Source organism: Adiantum capillus-veneris, chromosome 21, assembly GCF_014529385.1.
Source record: "Adiantum capillus-veneris isolate H3 chromosome 21, ASM1452938v2, whole genome shotgun sequence".
NCBI lineage: Eukaryota > Viridiplantae > Streptophyta > Polypodiopsida > Polypodiales > Pteridaceae > Adiantum > Adiantum capillus-veneris.
In genome coordinates this window covers 22,507,251-22,525,697 of record NC_140951.1, presented here as the reverse complement: position 1 = coordinate 22,525,697, position 18,447 = coordinate 22,507,251, and the positions used below count along the sequence as shown (strand labels likewise).

Genomic DNA, 18,447 nt, shown 5'->3' with positions numbered 1-18,447 from the left:
TGTCCATCATCCGGTTAAATGTCGCAGGAGCATTGGTTAAGCCAAAAGGCATCACCAAAAACTCAAATAACCCAAAAGTTGTCCGAAAAGCTGTCTTGTAGACATCCCCTGGCGCTATCCTAATCTGATGATATCCACTCTTCAAGTCAATCCTGCTAAAGCACGAGGATCCCTTTAACCTGTCGAGTATATCATCGATCCTAGGAATCGGAAATCTGTTCTTGATGGTGATTTCGTTGAGAGTGCTATAATCGATGCACATTCTCCAAGATCCGTCTTTCTTCAAAACCAACAACACTGGAGAGCAATACGGTGAAGTACTAGGCTGGACAAGACCCTTTTCCAAGATGTCTTTCACTGGTTCATAATCTTTTCATTCTGTACTCGGCTCACACGGTAAGGTGGCCGATTCGGTGGCATGCTTCCAGGGATCAGATCAATGGTTTGATCTCAAGCCCTCCGAAAAGCAATCGGCATGAGTGTGGAGAAAAATCTTGGCGTTCTTTTGATCAGGTCAAAATATATTCAACCTTTATCCATCGTTTAGTTCTCTCCCAAAAGAATGAGTAAGAAACTGAAGTTCATCAAGTACAATCTCTAAGCCCTTCATTTATCAAAGTCGCTTTCTCGGCCCGGTAGTCAACCACGGCGTAGTTCTTGTGGTACCAAGGGATCGTGAGTAGAACGTCACTCGCGTGCCCTGAACACCCCTGTCATTGCGTGTAATGGCAACATCCCATCCGGGTGCCAGTCGAACTACCTCCGCCTGTGGTGTCAGTCTGTCGGGTGTAATTTCAAATCGAGCCGCCAATTCCAAGTGAAAAGACTTGGCTCCTTCAAAAGAGCTTCCTGACCTTCACTTTGCCCCAAAAGCAGCAAAGTTTGTACTTTCATTCATTAGATTCGGTGTAGGTCCCACGCCATGTGGTACCGGTTCTGCTTTTCTATCTGCCTTTTCTGCCACATTCCTCAGCTGCTCTCGAACTCTCAGGCCCGTCATCGTCTTTATCATTCTGTTCTTTCTGTGCCTTTTTAGGGCACTTCGCGGAGATATGTCCATGTTCCCCGCATCCAAAGCACTTCCCCTCTTTGATGAAGCGAGCTCTCTCCTCAGGAGTAAGCTTGGGTCGTGCATCCTTTTTCTCTGGGTTGCTCTTTTTCTTTCGACTTTCATTCCCAGAAGTCTGTTCGGCTCGTTGTGTCATGGCCTCATCTGTGGGGTAGGTCAGACTGACAAGAGTGAATGGCAAGGCCCCGCTTCGCATGACTCATCAACTCCTGAATAGAAGCTGACTTCTGTTCCAAGCAGTGATTTCGGATCTCTGTAGGTAGATCCAAGGTGAACCGCTCAATCTGTTCTTTGAACGAGATCTTCTTGAATGAAGAGGCGGGTAGAAAAGAGCTCCAGAATCTTTCACAGTAAGCATTGATTGTATCTTTCTTGTTCATTCGAAGATGGTTCCAAGCAGCTCGTATATCTCGTTTATATTCTTGCGTTAACCAAGAAGAAATAAAAAGCTTCTCAATATTCAGCCATTTAACTGGCGCACTCTTGTTAAAAGAAGCGTGGACCACCAAGTACGAGCATTCCCCTTAAGGTAAGAGGTAGCTCTCCGAATCTTGGAGTGCTCTGAATAGCGTCCTCCCGCGAAAGCGATGTCAAACTGCTGTATAAAAGACAAAGCCTTCGAAGCATCTGAGTATCTTGAAAAGTATCAAACTTGATCGAGTGGCCACCTTCCTTAAACTCTTGGACTTTCTTGCTTTTATCTTCGAGAAAGTCATACTGGTTGGCTTTGTAAAAATTCTTCTTGTTCGTATAAAACTTTCCGTCATCGGAATCTGAGCTGTCTGTAGACGAGTCCTCAGTAGAACTGTCAGTCTCTGGGCGAGATGTAGCTTTCTTTGCCTTTTTCTTGCCCTTTCCGAAGCTTTGTTTCTTGCTTTGCTTTTTACCTTTTCTGTCTTCTTCGCTCGAATCCGAGGAGCTAGAAGAACTATAAGAAGAAGAAGAAGAAGAAGAAGAAGAAGAAGAACTGGGTGCTCCTTCAAATCGAACACGCTTCTTCTGTTTCTTTGCCTTGTCAAAAGTCAACTGACGACCCAAATAACCTGGAAAGTCAGTGCTTTTCTTCTGCTTTTTGCCGTGCTTTTTGGCTTTCTTTTTTGTTTAAAAAAAGCATTCTCTTCAAAAGCGAAATTCGAGTCGCTCATCATTTTTTTTTTCAGCCTTCGCGATTTCCGGAAATTAGGGTTTCTGGCAGAAATTAGGGTTTGTAGGAATTTTAGGGTTTTTGCTATCCGCCAGGTCATCACTTTGTGACAGGACTTCTTCTTCTCTTACTTGTTCTTCTTAGGGTTTAGGCCCCTCGGTTGGCATCTGTAAGTTGGCTCCATTCTTTAGGCTTTGACACATCAGCAGTTTGTTACAGAACAACTTAGCGTTTTTCAGCCATCAAGTAACCTAGCGTTTTCAGCATTGCAGGTCAGCCCCAGCATTTGTAGTTGCAGATCATGCCTGGTGACAGCAGATCACAGCAGATTCCCTAGCGTTTTTGCAACAAGACAGCATATCAGCCCAGCGTTTTTGCAATTGCAGATTACCTCTAGCGTTTGCAGAATTCCGGCGCGACAGAACCCATGATTGCATCAGCGTTTTCAGTTTTCAGCATTTAGATTCCGTACCGTAGCCCCCAAACCTCGCAAATCTCACCTTCCTGCGGCAGATCCTCGCCGCATGGTCAGATCAGCCAGTGTGTGCAGATCCAGCCTGCTATTTGCAGATTTCAGCATCTGCGTTTTCAGCGCATCGTCGTCGCGTCATCATCATCGCCTTCGTCACCGACACAGAGTCAGAATTCAGCAGATACAAGATTTGCAGATTTCAGCCCTAAGCGTTTTCAGATTTCAGCCCGTCTCGTCGTCGTTGACATCGTCGGCAAGTCCATTGCATTGTAGAGATTTGTGCAATCAATAGTAGACCGCTCTCCCCATAGAGAGTGGGTCCTTCGGAGGAGGATTTGACAACTTTTCTGGTGTCGTATTCTTCTCTCTATCTCTCAGTCTCAGCACCTTCATTCACAGTGTTTACCACTTTGTTTGAGATCATTTGCACTCTCTCACTAAGAGAACGGAGGGCTCTCCCTTCCGTAATTAAAAGGAACCCTTGAGCATAGTTCGGAGCACTCATCTTGAGCAAAGTTCAACATTCACTTCCTCTGCACCTTACATTGGTATCAGAGCTTTGGCAGTGTTCTGTATTACTCAAGGAAAGAACCACAAGAATTTTTTTTGCTTGTTGTGGTCGCACGTAACTCAAGTCCACTTGGGCACGTCGATTTCTAATTGTGTTTTTGAAGAGTGACAGGAAACCCAAGAAAGAAGGGCTTCTCCCCTTGTTTATCTTTTCACTCATAGAGAGCGGACCGTGCACTTAGCGGCCGTCCAATCGACGTGAGGTGGGAAAAAGCAACCTTGGTGTGAGCGCAAGGCCGCCAAGGTGTACGCCCGTGGGAAAGAGGAGAGCTCGGGTAAGAGAAGATCCTTCTCTAACACAGATTGCAAGCTAAAGAAGAACCTCAAGAACTCAAGAACCTCAAGAACCTCAAGCACTCAAGAACCTAAGAACCACAAGAACCCAAGTTCCTCGTGAACTTAATAACCCAAGACTTTAGTGTATGGTAATCACCCGAAGCGGAATGGATACTTCGCATGGAGGTGAGAGCGAGCAAGCGCGCTTGGCGGCCGAAGAGAAAAGGGTAGCCTTGGAGCGTGAGCGTGAGCGTGAGTAAGCGCGCTTGGCGACTGAAGAAAGAAAGGCAGCTATTGAGCTTGAGCATGAGCAAGTACGCGAAGCCTAATGAGTAGTGGCCGATGACAGACGAGCGGCCTTGGAGTTAGAGCGTGAAGCGCAGAGAGACCAACTCATGCAAGAGTTGGTCCTACAAGTACTCACCTCGAAACCCGAGCCGGTCAAAGATGTTCATAGTTCATCAAGTAGCAGAGACTTGAACTCCAACAACCCCGTCACAGAGAAGATCATGTTCAGTAAGTATGATGGTAAGATGGATGCTAGTGTTATTCATTCTTGGTTGCATCAATTTAATGCTTATTTTGTGACAACTAAGAAGACAGGGAATAGCAAGGTTTTGACGGCAGCCATGTACCTTGTCGGTGATGCCATTAATTGGTACCAACGTACTGTACGTGGCGTATATGTACGTACTGTACGTTGTTCCGTACATGAAATTTTTTTATGTACGTTAAAAATACGTACTCTTGTAAAAAAACCGCAAAGTACTAAATTTTCTAGGACATTTCCAATAAAAAACAAAAGAGAAGCCAACAACTTATAGAGACATTCAAAGACATGTTTTACATGACAACCACCTACTGTGTAACTACTGCAAGAGACTTAGATTTTTATTTTAAAATCAGCACCGTACGGCTTTCCCACACAAAAAACAATCCCCAAAAAAAAAAAAAAAACGTGCATAACGTGCGTACGGTACGGAACCGATCCGTACATACGTTTTGATCCAACCTTGATACCACGCATGGCAAGAGACACAGTTGGCCGCGCACCTAGAGGCAGCCCACGAAGACGCGCCCCTTTCCTTCAATTGGGCCGACTTCCAAGACAAGCTCAAGGCGCGGTTTATGCCACCCAAGTACCTAGCACGATTGAAGAACGATTGGCGTGGTCTCAAGCAAAATGGTATGCCCGTTATGTCTTTCTCTAATCGTGTTTTGCAGCTCAGCACCCAATTACGCAAATCGGATGCTGAGTGCAAGAAGGCATTCCTTTATGGATTGGACGATTTGATGGCGAGTTACTCGACCCAGTCGATCTCAACAAGGCAGTAGCGATTGCTCTCGCACAAGAGATGAAGCACAATAAGGGAAAGCCTAAGGGAAAACAAGACTTCTCCAAGTACCACTCAGACTTCTCAGGAACCCTCAGAATGGTAAGAATGGTAAGAACGGTAATTCTTCTAGCCAATCTTTCAATAGTCTCTTGGAAAAGAACACTCTGAATGAATCTAAGGGTAAAGCTAACACAATTGCTAAACCTAAGCTCACCCCAAATGAAATTGCAGCACAAGGAATTTTAGGAGGATACATCACGTCAGAAGAACAAAGCATTTATTCTAAGGAAGGTCGATGTTATCATTTACATCAAGGGTCACATAAAAAGAACATGTCCTAAGATTGAATCTAACAAACCTAAAGAACCCATAAAACCCACATCCTCTATCAATGCCATAAATGAGAACACTCGTGTGTCCCCAGTTTCTCATGATCTTATCATTGATGAGTCTCTCATGAAGTGTTATGATCATGTGCATGGTCTACACATGGTGGTCTTGTTCGATTCTGGTAGTATGCATGATGTGATTAGTCCCTCTTGTCGAAAGAGCTTGCTTGGAGGTTCGCACAACATCTCCTTTTGAGGTGTCGGGCTTCGCTCCTGGTATGGATTCTCTCATTACAGGAGAATGCATTGATGTGTTGTTCACTGTTTGACAAGCGTCCTTTTGCAGAAAATTTGTAGTATCTCCTCTTTCAGCATGTGATATGCTTTTGGGCATTCGATGGTTTCGTGAGCATAACCCTCTCATTGATTGGGTGGAAAATACTTTCACTTTCAATGCCAAAAGTGACTCTCCCATTGTCATTCGTAGAGAGGAAGTTGTTCATTCTTCATCTCTCATTTCTAATGTGCAGGTGAAGATTGAAAAGAATCAGGAGGAGACTCTCTGAGTCTTTTCTTCTCCAAAGCACGACACATATGCTTTGCATGATAATGATTTGACTATTCATAAGCATGATGATTTGCAGGATAAAGATGTGATTGTTCATAAGAATGATGGTTTTGTTGATCCTTTTTCTAGTGAAGCTAACCTCATTGCAGATTCGGTTGTCACGTGCACATCTAACGCTATTTGTACGTGGACAAGCTACTTCATGACACGGGTTCAGTTCAGTTCAGTCAGCCTAGCTTAGGAAGTGATCTGGCACTTTTGTGAGTCTGTTCGTAGACCGTGCATGTCCAGACACTTAGAGTAGATGCATATCCTTTGGTTGCACACTGCATGATCATCAGATTTCCATCAGAACCCATCAAGAGTATTTTTATAGTGCATAGACCTATTTTCGCTATTTTAACTAATTTTCACTTATTTTTTTTTAAGTGACTTTTGTTGGGAACTAGGTAAGGCAATTTTGATAAGCAAGTACATAAGAAACCTAGCGCTAGCACTCTCTGGCAGAAGAGGTAGCAGGAACAAGAGTTCAACAGGCACCTTCTCAGCAAGACTCCTCCCCATCAACAAACCTAGCGTTTTTGCAGCAAGCAGGCCTAGCGTTTTTCACCTACAGCAGCCTTGGCGTTTTTGCATGGCGGATCAGCCCCGGCAGCAACAAAACAGTAGAAGCCTAGCGTTTTTGCATTAAGGACCCAGATCAACACCTAGCGTTTTTGGATCAACCTGACATCTTAGCGTTTTGCAGATTCACCGCGACAGAACCACCAGAAGCACCAGCGTTTTCAGTTTTCAGCAGTTAGACATCGCAGTAGAAGTCCCAAACCTTGCGGATCTCACCTTCCCACAACAGATCCTCGCCGCTCGGTCAGATCCAGCGTAGTTTGCAGATTCAGCCCGGAAAATGCAGATTCCAGCATCTGCGTTTTCAGCTCGCCATTGACATCGTCATCGACATAGAGTAAAAAATCAGCAGATACAAGATTTTCAGATTTCAGCCCATAGCGTTTTCAGTTTTCAGCCCGTCTCGTCGTCGTCCTCATCGTCGTCGGCAAGTCCAAAGCATTGTAGAGATTTGTGTAATCAATAGTAGACCGCTCTCGCCATAGAGAGTGGGGCCTTCGGAGGAGGGTTTGACAACTTGTCTGGTGTCGTATTCTTCTCTCTATATCTCTCAGTCTTAAGTACTTTCATGCACAGTGTTTACCCACATTGTTTGTGATCATTTGCACTCTCTCACTAAAGGAACGGAAGGCTCTCCCTTCTGTAAGTAAAAGGAACCTTGAGCATAGTTTGGAGCACTCATCTTGAGCAAAGTTCAACATTCACTTCCGCTGCAGCTTACATTGGTATCAGAGCTTTGGCAGTGTTCTGTATCACTCAAGGAAAGAACCAGAAGAACCCACATAATTTTTTTTTTGCTTGTTGGAGTCGCACGTAACCCAAGTCCACTTGGGGGTGTCGTTTCCTAATCGTGTTTGTGAAGAGTGATAGGAAACCCAAGAAAAAAGGGCTTGTCCAGCCTCCCCTTGTTTCTCTTTTTACTCATTGAGAGCAGACCGTGCACTTAGCGGCCGGCCAATCGACGTCAGGTGGGAAAAAGCAACCTTGGTGTGAGCGCAAGGCCGCCAAGGGGTGCACTCGCAGGAAAGAGAAGAGCTTGGGTAAAGAGAAGATCCTTCTTTGACACAGATTGCAAGCTAAAGAAGAACCTCAAGACCCTCAAGAACCTCAGGACCATCAAGAACCTCAAGAACCTCAAGACTCAAGACCCCCAAGAACCCAAGAACCCAAGACCCACAAGAACCCAAGTTCCTCTTGAACTTAAGAGCCCACGACTTTAGTGTATGGTCATCACCCGAAGCGGAATGGATACTTCGCATGGAGGTGATGAGCATGGAAGAGGCGAAGAAGAATTTTCCCTACCAAGAGGTTTTTCCGACCCTCCCCCTTTCCCATCTACGCCAAGGATTGCACTAACTCCTATGGAGGCTTTCGACAAGATGATGATGGACAGAAAGTTAGAACGCGAAGAAAGAACCGCAGAAAGAAAGGCAGCAATTGATTGTAAGTACCAAGAAAGAATGGAAGCCATAGCACGTGAACGGGAAGAAAGAAGGGCAGCCATAGAGCGTGAGCGCGAGCAAGCACGTTTGGAGGCCAAAGAAAGAAGAGCCAAAATGGAACGTGAGCACAACGAAAGAAGATCCGAATTGGATCGCGAGCGTGAGCAAGCGCGCTTGGCGGCCGAACAGAGAGACCAACACATACAAGAGTTGTTCCGACTCTTTTCTATTGTGCAGGCGCAGATTGCAAAGGATCAGGAGAAGGAGACTCTCTCAGTCTCGTCTTCTCCAAAGCACGACACGCATGATTTGCATGATAATGATAAGCATGATGATTTGCATGATCAAGATATGATTATTCAGGAGCATGATGATATGTAGGATAATGATGTGATTGTTCACCAGGATGATGGTTTAGTTGATACTTTGTGTAGTGAAGCTAACCTCATTGCAGATTCGATAGATCACGGAGAACCGATCTTGGCTCTCGAGTCGAGGTCCAAAGAACCCCCACAGGAAGTATCATGTGTTCGAATGATTAGTTAGCACGCATTGTTCGAGTGTTTCATTCGTGATGCTTTCCTGTATTTTAGTCACCATCCTTATGTGATCCCTTTTCATAGGCATGACATATTGCACGCTGAACACGATTCACTCATGAATGAGCACGGATGTATGCAGATTACTCATGACAAGATGAAATGTTTGCACCCAAGGAATTCACATTCCATGTCTCTTCCTTGGCATGGCACAATATCAGAAAGAGCACAAGAAGGATTGAGCATCAAGCATCGGCATTTCCATTGTGATTTGCCACAGTTGATAGATTTAGATCAGAAAGACAAGTTTCAATTCCATTGTTTGCGTGTGTTTGATAAACGGTTTGGAGCTCCGTCTCTATGTCCATCTACATTGCATGCACAGTTTTTCAAGAAGATTAGAATTTTTCCAGTCACTTTACATGGAATGGGTATGTTCATGTTTTTGTGTTGGAAATGGTTTCAGGAGTTTTCATCCTCGGAGATTCTTGAAGAAGGTAGACTCATGACTATAGACGAAGTTGAAGCATTGAAGGAGCCGCATATGACTTTGTGTCGCTTTCGGCGTGGCCCAAAGAAGCAAGCGTTGCAGACCTTTATGAAGTTCAAGTATCGCATGACCTACGCATTAGAGTGGGCCGGCGAAGAGTCCTTTCCAGGATTCATCCAAACGCTATTAGTTTGACTTCTCACAAGATGTTTTGGAAGGCATTTTATTTTTCCGAGATTGAGGAGACCTAATTCCCTTAAACCCTTCTATTGCGCCATCTGTAGAAGTAGTGGCTATAATTTTCAAGAGAAACACTTTTGAAACATTTTACAAGCTCTAGGTGCCAAGGACCTAAAATTTTTGAAGGTTCCTGCACAACACGGATAATTTTGGGGGTTTTGCTCATCGAAATAGGTCACAAACTTTTATGAGATTACACCAAATATCTGGAGATAATGGACATAACATTTGAGTCATAAAACTTTTAGCTCATACGAAACGCATTGGAGTTTGTGCACCCTGTCACAAAGTGATGACGCGGCTGTCTGCTGACATGAACCAGCTGTACTAACGTAGCAGGTGATGTGGCACCCTGTACAGATGCTGTTGGTGTGGGAGGCCAGTACGGATGCAGCTGATGATGTGGCACTGCTGTACAGCAGCCTGCTGACGATGCTTGAAGTGGTAGCCATCGCAAATGTGATTCACACTAACAAAAGAACGCGAATCTCTTGATCTAACAATGTCCAATCCAAGAAGCCACGTACCACAGATGGATTGATTTTTTACCAATCCTTTCAGCAGCACACGTGGGTTCTTGCAGTTTCCTTCAGCGTTTTCTTCTCTTCAAAGTGTCCTTGCACTATGTACGTGTACTACGCAGGTAGTAAATATAAGGGTTTTAAGGACAAATTGGTCATACAGAATCTTTTTGAAACGTTTCACAGATTCTAGGTGCCAAGGACATGAACATCTCAGGGTCCCTGCATAGCAAGTATTTTTCTGGTTTCCTATTGTGGTTTAAAGGAAATAACCATGGCATTGTGAACTGGACATGGATGTTCTATTTGACGATATAAGGTGCAGGCTACTAACCCACGACAAGGTAGTTATGAGGCACAATCATTACCATCACAGTCCAAACTTCCTACTGTTCTATTTATAGATTCTAAATATACCATGGGCTGTGAAGTGCTACACATGGGCTTGTTACTTCGTGCAGAGTCTTGATTTTCATTTTCTGTTAAACTTCTGTAAGCCAGTTTCTTGCATTCATGATCGTGAGGAGGTAGCGATAGTAGTCAGTTATCTTCTCGCTATGGCACTTTCCACCATAACTTTCTTATGATCATGAAGCTGCATAAGTGTACGTTTAAATATGTTAGTAGTCAATTCTCTTCTCGTTATGGCACTTTCCACCATAACTTATTATCATGAAGCAAGGTTGGCCTTGTGCAGGTTGCAAAAGTGTATGTTTCAATATGTAGTGATGAAAGGGGGAAGGAAATCGTCATGGAAGGGTTAAAAGCCAAGACCAAGCATGTAAGAGCTGGCTTAGGAAAGAGAATGCAGCTGAGGCTGACGCCAGAGGTTCGCTTCATAATGGATGATTCTCTGGAGAGAGCGAGCCGGGTATGTGCTGTATGAAGTCTTGCATAGAGGCTTGTTCTTTCTGTTGAGTATGAAAATTCAAAGCGCTGAGTTGCATGTGCTTGATGCCAGGTTCTTGCTATTCTGGACCGGCTAAAAACAGAGAGAGAACAGAGAGAAGCAGGGAACGGCAGTGTCGATGATAGTGATGATGATGATAATTGGGAGGACATAGAGGAAGATGGAAAGCCGCTTGCAACTGCGTCAAAGGAAATCAACCAAGATGGATTGTACAAGGACAGTGAGTAGATGATGGCCAATGTAGAAGGCTATGATGTTCTTCATGCAGTGTATGATTGTGTGAGCCATCCCAGTGAATTGATGCTTGCCTGCTTAAAATGCAGGGCTATTTGTAATACCTGTACATATGCCAGCTTGGTGCTTTGGCAATTAAGCACTTGAGCAAATTGGTTGTAATTGCAGAAGCATGAGTGTTTGTGCGGCGAGCACACTCAAACATCCAGTTTTTCAGACACCCCTTGGAGTCCATCAGTGAATGATTGATGAGCGTTCCATGTGTGCATGCAACCTTATGTTGTCTGCCAAGCACAGAGAGAGAGAGAGAGAGAGAGAGAGAGAGAGAGAGAGAGAGAGAGAGAGAGAAGATGATGATATTTCACAAGTGTCTTAAAAAAAATAAAAATCTAGTTAGGTGGAAAATATTGAATTGGGTCATACATAATGCTCACTTGTGAGATTGTAAACTAAATGGCTGGCCTTGTAATGCATGCTTAAACAAGGCATAACCTTATATTGAATGACATCAACATAGTCTCCGGCATCGCGAACTCTTTTAAACGGATTCCACAGTAACCATGGGCTTGCAATCCTGAGGCCAAGTCCATTTGGTTGACACAAAGTGATTTGCTCCTTGCAATTGAAGGAAATCAGCAAGGATGAATTGGATAAGGACAGTGAGTAGATGACCTCTGATGTATAAGTCTACTCCATTCTTCATGGAGTGTATGACCGTGTAAACCATCCGAGCGAGTTGATGCTTGATGGCTTATAATGCAGGGCTATTTGCAACACCTGTACATACGCCACCTGCTACTCCCTTTTGCTTTGAGGCTCTTTTGTTCTAATCTTGTTTGTGGTCGTCAATTTTGGCCTGATGAAACAGGCCTTAAGAGGAGAAGGGAGAAAGGTTCTTTGTGTTTAAATTTAGTTTGTGAGAGGGTACCTCTCTTTAATTGCCTGTTTTTTTTTTTCTTTTTTGAGATGAACAGAAATATATCAAAGAAAAGAAAAAATACAACTTTGCCTCAAGGGAGGGGAAAGAGGCATCCCATGAGAAGAGGAGTTACAAATCCGAAGGATTGTTGGCCATGGCAGAGCATAATAGATGTCCGGACTTGCCATCTATGGGGTTTGGTAGAGAGAGGGAAGGGATAAACTAAATTCATGAAGGAGACACAAAAGGTAGAAGCTCTTCTAAGGTCCTAGGCCTTCTCTTCAGTCTTTTCTTTAAGAATTGCTTCAGTCCTTTGAATCCAGCAATACCACAGGTAAAGTGACCTCCAAATATTCCCAAAGAGGAATGTCCATGTTTGTGCATTCTCCAAGTAAGATTGCTCTGACATTGAAGTCCTGTGGACGAAGAATGAAACACCATGTCTTGAGCGTTGCCATCTTCATATTGTTGTGGTTGATATCTTCTAGTCCTTGACATCTGTTGCGTACTCCATCTCCACTGTTAGCGTTTAGAGCGCTGTAGGCAGACCATACACCTTGATGGAAGATCAGCCAGGTTAGGAAATTGTGCTTAATGGGGATTGGAAAGCTCCGAATGCATTTGAACTTGTATATCCATTGCGATGAGCTCCACTGTACATCCCACTTAATGTCGAGTTTGACCTTGAGGTTTTCATCCAGTGGGGGGAATTATGTAAATGGCCTGGTAAGCCTTCGAGGATAATGTTTCAGGAACAGTGTCCTTGATGCCAAATTAGGCCGGTAAGATTGCCATAAAAATCTTTTCTTTATGATTTTGTCAACACCCACTGCCACATTTGAGCCAATGATACCTTGAAACCCATAGGTATCCCTAATAATATGAATATCTTACCATCTTCTAAGATCTGACATCCAGCCCTTGAAACAATATGATCGTTAAGCAGTTTTATGATTATTAACAGACAAAAAATATTAAGGCATGTTGTGACCTTTTGTTTTAGAATGCCCATGTGAGGCTTCATCTTGTTTTCCTTTGCCTCCAAGCCCTGCTCTGTCCGTCACGCCTTTGGTTGCTTGTTTTGGCTATGTGCAGGGGGTGTCTTTTCATGTCGTGCTGCTGGCTAGGCTTTGGTGCCTTTTTGTAGTCGAAGCTACATAGAATAGTTGTATCCACCTTTCCTGTATTGTCGGTTGTATGATTGTAACTTGCTTGTAGCCAGGGCTCACCAAAAGCACTTTTTCTAACTGGAGAGATCCTTAGGATTTGCCCGTTTTTACACCAAAACCAAAATTTTGAGGTTTTCTGCAAGGCAAGCTTGGATTTCTCACTAAAGGCCAGTTTTCTGCAAACAGTGCTTGTTGTAACCTCTCTTATTGTAAAGGTGCATCACTTTTCCCCTATAGGATTGGGAGCCGGTAACTTGGTCGACCCGCAATACTATAAGTAGAACACATAAAAGCCCAAAAAATGCACAGATATCCACTGTGCATGTCAAATCCACGGTGAACAAGGGTGTTCTTGCCTTCTAAAATTGATTATTGAGATATGGAAAGCTATATTGCAACTTTATAGCTAGTTCTTAGTTTGTCTTGAACTTTTTCGTGACTGCAACATGCCGAGGCAAAGATCGTCTTATAGAGAATCATCCACATTAGTACTTACAGGATGAATAGAGAGAACCATACATCAACGAGAGATCATCTATTTCAAAGATATAGTGTAGGAAACAAATACAATGAACATGAAAACTTCATCCATAAATCCTCCTCTTTCGTGAAATTCAACAAAGACAACATCAACATCACCACTTGGAACGATAGAAAACTAATCCTACAATGCTAGTTCTCAAAACCAGAGTCTGAAACACAATTACATGTCCCAATAGCACATTGTATCCATAGGAAATGCCTCTTGTATGCTCACGACCCACACATCTGATTCTATATTTCTTACATTGAACAACTTCATAAGCTTCCGTGGTTCCTTGGACAACGCTCACCTTGAAATAACTAGTACATCATCCACTTCTCTAAAGGATTCAACATTCCTAGCCAAAGTATACCACAACCCGGCTAATAGGAAAAATTGCTATCATCCCATATCGTACCTAATGCCTCTGCATTGCCCTTCAAGCCTTTACTCCTACCACAAGGGTTGATTCCCACTCGACTTTCACTTAAGGATTAATCTGATTTGCATCCTTGGTGCTCCCTCCCATGCCCACCTTTGTTTGGAATCAAGGGATGCCAAGTTTTGATGCATTGCTTCGAACGATCCTCCGTACTTTGACATACATGCATTTCCCCTTCTCTATGTCCACACATGTTTCCCTTCTTTGCCAAGTAAAGATAGGAAGATCAAGATAGATAGCACTAATTTCACAGAAACGCACTGTCGATGGCGAGTAAGCAAGAATAGCTATAAACATGTTGAAGTGATTGATGCACTAGCGAGCAATATACACGTCACCTTAAAATTCAAGCACATAACACTTTTGTCAGAAGAGAAAAATCCATTTCTTCTTCACCCCTTTGATTTGATGTAAGTGTGAAGAGCCATATTGACATCCTTGGCCTTCAACATGCCATATATTAGTTTGTTGTAAATGGGATGCTTCCAGTCTCCTCCATCTGAGTTAGTATGTCAAGACCCCTGTAGACTTCCTTGACCTTTAATGGGCCATCTATTAGGCTTTGTAGGTAATAGTGGACGGGGTGCATCCCTCATATCCCAATGAGTTAGGATAACAAGAGCATTGTTGGCTTTCTTCACCTTTAATACGCCTTGACCTTTAACAATCCATCTAGCAAGAGCCATATCAACTTCCTTGGCCTTCAGCATGCCATCTAGTAGGTTGTTGTGGGTGACAATTTCTAGGGTGCATCCCCTCTCAGGCCTGTTGACTTCCTTGGACTTTTACATGAGCTTCCCTTATTCTCCATCCAAGTCAGTGTAGAAAGAGCCTCCTCAGCAACATGCCATCTATCCAGGTTGCCATGTTTGGGGTGCATTTGGCTTCTCCACTTGAGCCAGTACAATTTTTTTTTCTTGGCTTTTGAATGACCAGCTATCAAGTTGGTGTAGGTGACCCTCAGGAAAAAGTATTGCATTTTCTCCACCAGTTGTAACCTACACATGCAAGCCTTTTAGTGATGGATTCAAGTTGTTGAATTAGGCCTGGTGTAGGTAAGGGGAATAATTACTCTCTTTTCTTGATTTTCACCGTTTGGTTGTCCAAAGGGTGAAAACAAAAACATTTAAAGTAGACCAAAATGCTGAAATGTAAACTCGGACTTAAAAAAGTAAACTCGGACACATTTGACAATTCCCAAATTGGTTTGTGCAACCAATTAAATTCAACATCCGAGGTTCTCCATTCTCTGTATCTAATTAATCTTGAATAAGTGTAGTGCATTGATCATGAGGGCTTGATATAATCATTTTATTTTAGGAAAGTGATTGCAATTGGAGCCTAAGAAGAGGAGGAAGAAGTGTGCGATATTTTTGAGTAACGAGCATAGTTTACATGAATAATGCTATGTGTTGGATGAATGTCCTAGAGGAACCACATGTACGAAATGATCTATGACAAATGTATGCATAAAATTTACTAAAATCATCAATTGCACAAAGAATCATGTAATGAGGAAATGTAAAGGGCATTGGAAAAATGAAAAAGCTTTGAGCAATTAAAAAGCGCATACGAGTGGTCAGTTGACCATACTAGGGACAAACATAAATCAGGCAGTAGTCAAAAAAGAATTGGAAAATCTCCAAAAGCATGCACGAGGTTGAGAGACAAATATGAGGGCAAACTTGCGACTGATGCGAGTGATGAAGAAGAATGGGTTTGCATGTAAAACTCTAGTCATACACAAATGGGGACACCAAGGGAGTCAAGAATAGGACTACAAAAGAAGGTGGGCCAAAAAAAGGCTAGAGGAACCCCTAGATACCCCTAACATGACCTAGAATATGCTCATAGGGTGGTGACAAAAGAAATTTGGTCATTAAAATGAGAGCATTAACTTTTGTTTTTGGGAATCTACATAACACAATGATATTTGATGATGGCACAATGATATTTGATGATGGGGTGAACGTTGCTGATGAGGATGATGTTGTTGGGGAGTTTTTGTCTTCTCGTGATGATGTTTTTGGCAAGGAGAACATAGGGGTGGACTCAAGGAACTTGGAAATCACCAATTCTTGGATCTCATACTTGCACTTCATACCTTGGATGCACTGGATAACCATGATGATGTTTGCTCAATGTTTTGGGAGATGTTTGTGTTCAGGATAAAACAACTAACCATGACTATAATTTTGATGAGGATGTGTTTGATCTTGAAGCATTCTACCCCGACCAAATGGGGGCAATATTTTCTTCTGATTGTGTTCATGAGATGATGTATGAGGGGTTTGTCGCATTTATGCACACATTTAGCTTGGGAGTGAAGCATGATGGGGCTATGTTGCCTAGCCATACAATGAAGCTTAAAGGGTGGAGATGCATCCTATATGTGCGTGTTGATGTAAAGTGTTTGTGGATGATACCTATGATTTCTCTTGGAAGATGTGATTATCTTTACATGTGGTATTTCATTTCTAATAATTTATTACTTTTTGAACGCTTTATTTGGATTGATCAATGCCTAAAAGAAATGGACCAGATTGATGGGACTAAAAGCATGATGGGGCTATGTTGCCTAGCCGTACAATGAAGCTTAAAGGGTGGAGATGCATCCTATATGTGCGTGTTGATGTAAAGTGTTTGTGGATGATATCTATCATTTCTCACTACAAGACGTGGCACAGAAGTCGGTGCAGGTACCGACGAAATAGCACTAATTTTTAAACTAAAAAGCGCTGAAATAAGCCTCGGAAGAGACGCCGGTATCGTAGCGTCGGTATGACCATCGGTATGGCCGGCGTCAGAATAGGCCTTTGAATAGGCGTCGGAATAATCAACGTAATAAGCATCGGTATTAATATATTAAATTCCGACGCTCATTCCGTTGGCTCTACCAACGGTGATACTGTCACCTGTACCGACGACCAAAACCTGCAATTTTTTTTTGGGTAGAGAGGGCTGGGAACTAATGCTGCATGTACTGCAGCAAAAGAAAACAGCCCTCTCTGTCCAAAGGAAGAGTGCACAAGCAATCGCACTCCACCTACAAGCTGACGCTAAAGAGCGAGTGTATGGCAATTAGCAAAATTGTAAGAATAACATAACTTGTTAACATAATTAAAACATGAGTCGAAAACTATAAAACCTAAACATAACCTGTTTGCCATACCATAACCATTACCATAACTTGCTTGTCATACTATAACCATAACCATAACCATAACCATAACCATAACCATAACCATCACACGATTGCTATACCATCATAGCAAAACCATAACCATCACCTGAACCAAAATTATAACCATAACAATGTAGAACCATAACCATAACCATAACCATAACCATAGCAAAACCATAATCAAAACCATAACCATAACCTTGCACAACCATAACCATAACCATCAGATGATTGTCATACCATCATAGAAAAACCATAATCTTAAGTTGACTGTCAAACCTTAACCATATCATAAACATAACCATAAACCATAAACATAAGTACTACAAAACTGTACATATGCAAACTATCACTGAGTGAGAAGCCCTCATGGTAATGCCTCCCAATCGACGTCCTCTCCCTCCTCCTGCAAAACAGCTGGGTCAAAAGGGCCACAAGTCCATGCTTGTACCCATACTTCTTCTTTTGGCGTGTCGGAAGGCGCTTCACGGCAACTTCCTGCAAAATTATGGTTTAATCATTAGATAAATCTTCAAATAATATATATATTATCAATAATATAAAGCATAGGTATAAAACTTACAAACTCATGTCGAAGCGTATCATAGCCTCCACTCCCAAGATGTGACGCTCCAACAGACTCCAAACGTGCTCTGGCTGTATCTCTCTACTGCTGAAATCTATTGGGATTGTCTTGTGTCTCTCGTGCAATCCCCGTCCACTCCTCTGCATCCAACCATGCCGGCTTGGGACTGCCATCATTGAACCTGTCTCTGGCCTCTGACCGACGGTGTGACATTGTGGACCTCACCACGCTCAAAATCCAGGCGTTCGAGACCTGATCATATCCCTCTGCCGGCCTGTCCTCTCTCTAATCCTCTCTCTAAATGGAGTCGACGATGTAATTCTTTCTCTCAAGATCGAGATTTTTCCAAATCTCCATCACAGAGTGACCAAACTGAATCGTACAGAGCTGTCAAATCCTCTGTCGCATTTCCTTTCCGACACTATCTGCCACAACAGCCCCATCCCTGCTCCTGTACACCTTGCTAGGATCATGCTCGTGTGATCCCCAAGGTGTATGTGGTGTGCCCATCGGTGAACTATCTACTAAAGAGAGTGGTGGACGCTTTCTCCATGGTGTGGACGCATCGGTAGAACCGCTACCACAACAACCACCACCTCCAAAACGACAGCTACGTCGTCTCGAGGATGAACCACCCGTCGGTGTAGAGGGCACACGAGTCCTAGGCATAGGGGGCACACTAGGCTGAGGTGTGGGGCCGCTCGGTGTAGGGACCACACTAGTCCCGGGCGTAGGGTCGATCGTAGTAGGTCTAGAGGTACCTGCACCCCAAAGGTGCTGTGCCATTGCGATCTGCTCTGGTGTGAACTAAGACAAAAACGAGCCCATCTGCTCGGGTGACATGCCGGCTAGAGTGACT

At 43.3% G+C, this 18,447-nt stretch overlaps 1 protein-coding gene across 1 annotated transcript in view; it reads left to right on the top strand.

The window, feature by feature from the left end:
- The window catches only part of LOC147430648 (ribosome-binding factor A family protein), a 32,999-nt gene extending 22,014 nt beyond the window's left edge, over window positions 1-10,985 (top strand). Inside the window, exons 3-4 of the mRNA XM_086493243.1 lie at window positions 10,319-10,492; window positions 10,583-10,985. Of these exons, the coding sequence (XP_086349369.1) occupies window positions 10,319-10,492; window positions 10,583-10,759 (351 nt within the window). The 3' untranslated portion in view covers window positions 10,760-10,985. The remainder of the gene's footprint in view (window positions 1-10,318; window positions 10,493-10,582) is intronic.
- The last annotated feature ends 7,462 nt before the right edge of the window (window positions 10,986-18,447 follow it).